The 4776-nt window shown below is 34.6% G+C and overlaps 1 protein-coding gene across 1 annotated transcript in view; it reads left to right on the forward strand.

The window, feature by feature from the left end:
- The window catches only part of LOC108733560, a 6903-nt gene extending 2443 nt beyond the window's left edge, over window positions 1-4460 (forward strand). The window contains exons 4-8 of the mRNA XM_025980391.1: window positions 1763-1850; window positions 2453-2950; window positions 3262-4115; window positions 4177-4395; window positions 4455-4460. Coding sequence (XP_025836176.1) covers window positions 1763-1850; window positions 2453-2950; window positions 3262-4115; window positions 4177-4395; window positions 4455-4460 — 1665 coding nt within the window. The remainder of the gene's footprint in view (window positions 1-1762; window positions 1851-2452; window positions 2951-3261; window positions 4116-4176; window positions 4396-4454) is intronic.
- The last annotated feature ends 316 nt before the right edge of the window (window positions 4461-4776 follow it).

Here is a 4776-nt window from a genome sequence, read left to right on the forward strand (position 1 = left end):
TTTAAGGATGTTTGGGAGGTATGTCAAAATGCTACGAGACAAATAAAAATTTGGAAGAACGTTCCTCATTCAATTCTAAAACTCCTGTAAAAATTACAAATCGATTCACTAAACCGTTAAGAAGTTATTGAAATTTTAAAAAATTGTAATTTTACACGTCATTTTAGGGAGATTTGTTAACCGAACACATTAAATTTATTTTTATTAACAGAAAAAAAGCTACCAGAGATTTCAAACTTTTATAATAAGTAACTTGAACTCTGCAGAATCACTTCAGCGTAAGGTTATTCAAATTCACTGAATGGTTATCGAGGAAAAAATGAAAAGTTAACTGAAAATCTCGTTTTTACTTGATAATATAATGATATTTATAATTGTCTGAAATAAATGCAACTCTGGAGAATCACTTTAGCGTAAGGTTATTCAAATTCACTAAATGGTTATCGAGGAAAAAATGAAAAATTAGCTGAAAATCTCGTTTTTACTTGATAATATAATGATAATATTTATAATTGTCTGAAATAAATGCAATTTTAAAGTTTTAATTATTATTTAAACATATTAAAAAGTTTTACGCTCATTATTAATAGAGATTGAAACTAAATATTTTTTTGTTTCGAAGTTGAAATCAAGGCATATTCACTGCCAAAAGTCAGTTAAAAATTTTCCATATTATTCGTTATTTCTTATTTTATTCAAAGTTTTTGGTCAAATTCCAAATTTTCTCTCAAACCGCATACTTTTTTTTAGTATAGATAGTATTTATTTACCTCATGATATGCTGCAAAACCTAATTAATCACGAATTTTTAATTTTATGTACTCTTGTCTCCGATTGTACCTCCCAAACATCTGTGAGTAACATTCCTTAATATTGAAGGAAAAAGCAAACGCTTAATTATTTTTAAGTAAAATTAAATTGTGTAGGTGCTTAAAATTAATATAAATATATAATAGATGAGTATGTGTATGTGTACCAGGGACGTAGCTGGGTGAACCAAGGCTCATGCATTGAAACTTGTGACTGGTATAGGTACTGACCCAACTTGAATATTGACTTAACTCTATATAAGATAAAGAAAACAGGCAACATTCAGATGCCAAAGATGTTTTACTTAGTACAAAATTATGCGGCGTTTTTTTTTAATGACCCAAGGATATATATTACTTATCCAGATGGAGTCCTTGGTCAAAGGGTGTGGCAGATTCTCGACCTATATATGCAGATGAGTAATGTACTAATATTGCCACGGAACTCACAATTTTTTGAGTTATGTAAGATTATGTGAGATAAAATTGTAATTTTAAGGAACTCAAGATTTTATATGTAATTAAAACTTTAGAATGGTGTGGTCCCTAGCTCATTCAAAAAAAAAAAAAAACTGGCTACGTCTCTGATATGTACGTCAAATATTCTCCACAACTGAGTACTTCCCCATACGTTTATGGTGGTAGGTAGCCTTTGACCTACCGTTGATAATAAGAGAATATCTGATTCTGAGTAGGAGTGAATGGTGAAAACTTTTTTTAACACATAGGCTGCTCAAGAGAAGTTTGAAGTAGGTGAAAGTTATGGAAGTTTGGAGAAAATTTTATCAAATGTTGCAGAATGTTCTCCAAAGCTCTAAATCCGTAATGTTTACAAATTTCCGCGAAATTTCCTCAGCATGATATGTAAATTCTTACTCGGCCATTTAGGCTAGTACATTATATTTCTGCTTATTAATTAAGCTTAACTTCTGAGTACTTATTATTTATTTAAGAAATTAGAAAGAGAAAAACTGAAATTACTATCAGAACAAGATAAAGGACCGAAACTTAATACAGAAGATCAACCGCCGAAATATCCTGGTAATTATAGTTTATTCTCCTCTGTCAAACGAAACGAAAATTCCATAAACTTTGAAATGAAGTACAAGAAAAAGCATACGGAGTTCTGTGGAATTGAACTAAACAAAAAATAAAATTTCAACATTAAACATTTAGAAAACTAATACGCGTTTTGACAGCGAACGTGTCATCTTCAGTTAGAGAGCTATAGTGAAAAGCCAGACGCAAACCTATACTACATTTTGATAACTTGGACATGTTGAGCACTGCTTGATTTATTTATCTTTTATCAAATGATCAGTGTATATGCAAAAGTATTTTCACCAACGAAGTGATTTGTCGAACTGATTTTTTTTTAGAATATTTTGGACAATAAATTGTCGCAGCAAGATGTTGTAAACAAAAACTATTGCAACCAATCGAATTCGATTTGTCCAAATAATGGTCGTAGATTTGCGGCTGTCCTTAGGGAACGATGTTATATATTTACGTTGTCCGGTTCCACAGAACTTTAGTTGGTTTTCTTGTTCTCCGTTCCAAAGTTTATCGAATCTTTCGTCTCTCTTTATTTTCAAAACTGAAAAGCAATCAAATGTGTTTTTGTTTTGATTATGGTCTTCTAGATTTACCACCAGATTTAGCGGAAAAAGAAACGGAAATTCTACAAGAATTGGCTATGGCCCAAGAAGAATACAATGCGTTGGCAGCAGATGGCAATGCACCACCTCTTTTGAAACCTTCTATTTATTACCCGTGTAATCTAGTGACTCATTCTCGATCAGAACATGCTGGGTCAGTGGCGATTGAGAGCGCTAAACAAAAACAAAAAAAGAAATTGACTCCCCCCGCGAAAGATGTTAAGAAGTTTCCAAAATCAAAGGAAGTTCGCGTCGTAGCTACAGCTGTAAGTACAATTAAGGATGATTCCACAAAAATGGGAAGTACTCCTTGTGGCACAAATAGTGCGGCCACTACAGTGTCACAAAAATCCCATCGCAGCACCAGCCACAGATCTAGCCGAGAAAAAACAACAGCTCCAGAGCCTACTGATGTAAATTTATACCCCCCTGGAGACGATGATGAGGGATTTGAAGAGGAAGAAGAAGAGGAGCCTGATTTAGGTCATTATTGGGCTATTTATTTAATAATCTATGTATAAATTAGGAAATGTTTCAAAACAATGAAACAATATAAACAAAATTGTTTTTTATGTTTCAAAAAATTTTAACAATTTTTTTCATTGGTTAATTAGTTCAACTGCTACTAATTATAAATCGTCACTGCTTAAATTAATAGCTCTCAGGTTCAGGGAACATCATGACATTACAAATTTAAAGTAATCGTGTATTATTATTTATATGCATATACTTTGCTTTTTTCTGAATTAAAAAATGATTAAGTTAAATGGTTGAATTGTTACTAAACTTCGTAGGTCTTGTATGTGATTGCGGATGTTTTGCTGATTTCGAAAAAGAGGCCTTACGAATACCACCGTACGAATTCAAAACCAAAAAGCCAATTCCAACACCGGAAATATGCGATTTAGAGATTCGTGAATCTGAACTTATTCGACCGGATGAGACCGAGTCTGAAATGTGCACTTGCAAGGAAGGGGTAAAAGAAAAAGTTGAAAATGTTTTTTGTCCGTGCGAGCGCTGTCAGAAGGATCGAGAAGCTTGGTTGGCAAAAAAGGCCACCAAGGTGATATCCGGTACGAGAAAGGAGCACTTGGGCGAAGACGGTTTGAGAATAATAGAAGCTGTTAAGGAATTCGAGCAGTGCGCTTGTCTCAGAAATTACGAGCACGCCATTCAAAAATTCGAAGATTTAAAATGTAGGTTAAGGGCACAAATTAAACTGATGAGTATGAAAAAACCCTTCGTTGTTACCGGTGTTTCGGTTGGTCCTGACGGCAAACCGGTATATCAACTCGCTGGAGTTGTTCAAAACCCTTGTCCTTGTCTTGAAATTGTAAAACTGATGGAAGAAGAAGAAAAGAGATTATCCAACATGCCTCATTTACCCTCTGATGGAAGGAAGTATTACATTACGGGTGTTCATCAAACTCCGGAAGGAACAGTTTATAGCATTGGCGGTACTCTTCATTCAGCCGACTGTGAATGTATGGAAATATTTCGAGAATATTCAGAAAGACATACACTATGTTTAGACCTGTATGCAGAATATTTGAAAAAAATGAAAAAAGACGTTTGTCTATATCTTCAAGAATACGAAGAGGACAACAAGAACCGAACTGATGGGAAGTGGGGACCCACCCCATTCGAGGTATTCAAATTCAATTACACTCTTGCATGAAATAATAACAGATGAAAAACTTTTTGTGAAGATAAGAGACGAGGAAGAGCGTATAAAGAATCTGCCAGAACTTCCCAGTGATGGAAGAACATATCAGATTACGGGAGTACGTGGAATAGCAAAAGGAGGAAAACTGACTTACGAAATTTCTGGAATTAAAGATGCTCCAGAAAACGTGTGTCCTATATGCTGTAAATGTTGTCCAGGAAAAATTAAAAGAAAGCAACTATTAAAAAGGCTATTTTCAACAGTAAGAATACAGTTACCTACTTAAGTATAAAATTTTGGTCTTTTCTACGAAAATTACAGATCTAAATTAATAAAATATTTTCTTTCTGCACTACGTAGATAATTCGTATTTAGGTAGTAGTTTATCTTCCCCGCTGCAGAGGTCTAGACCATTGCTTAGCATTCGGGAGGACGCCGGTTCGATTCCGGGTCTGTCCGTCTGCCTTGGTCCAAGTTTTTCTGTGGTTTCCTTGGATCACTTAGGCGAATGCTGAGGCAGTAATATTCCACAGATAATCTTTCAGTCTCTTCTGTCTTCATTTCGTCCGTCTCATCTTTCTCACCCGAACCACCACCCACCCATTCCCACGATTCCTGAAAGCAGGCTGAAGAGGGCCTTCCG

This window comes from Agrilus planipennis, unplaced genomic scaffold, assembly GCF_000699045.2.
Source record: "Agrilus planipennis isolate EAB-ADULT unplaced genomic scaffold, Apla_2.0 scaffold41, whole genome shotgun sequence".
NCBI classification, from domain to species: Eukaryota; Metazoa; Arthropoda; class Insecta; order Coleoptera; family Buprestidae; genus Agrilus; species Agrilus planipennis.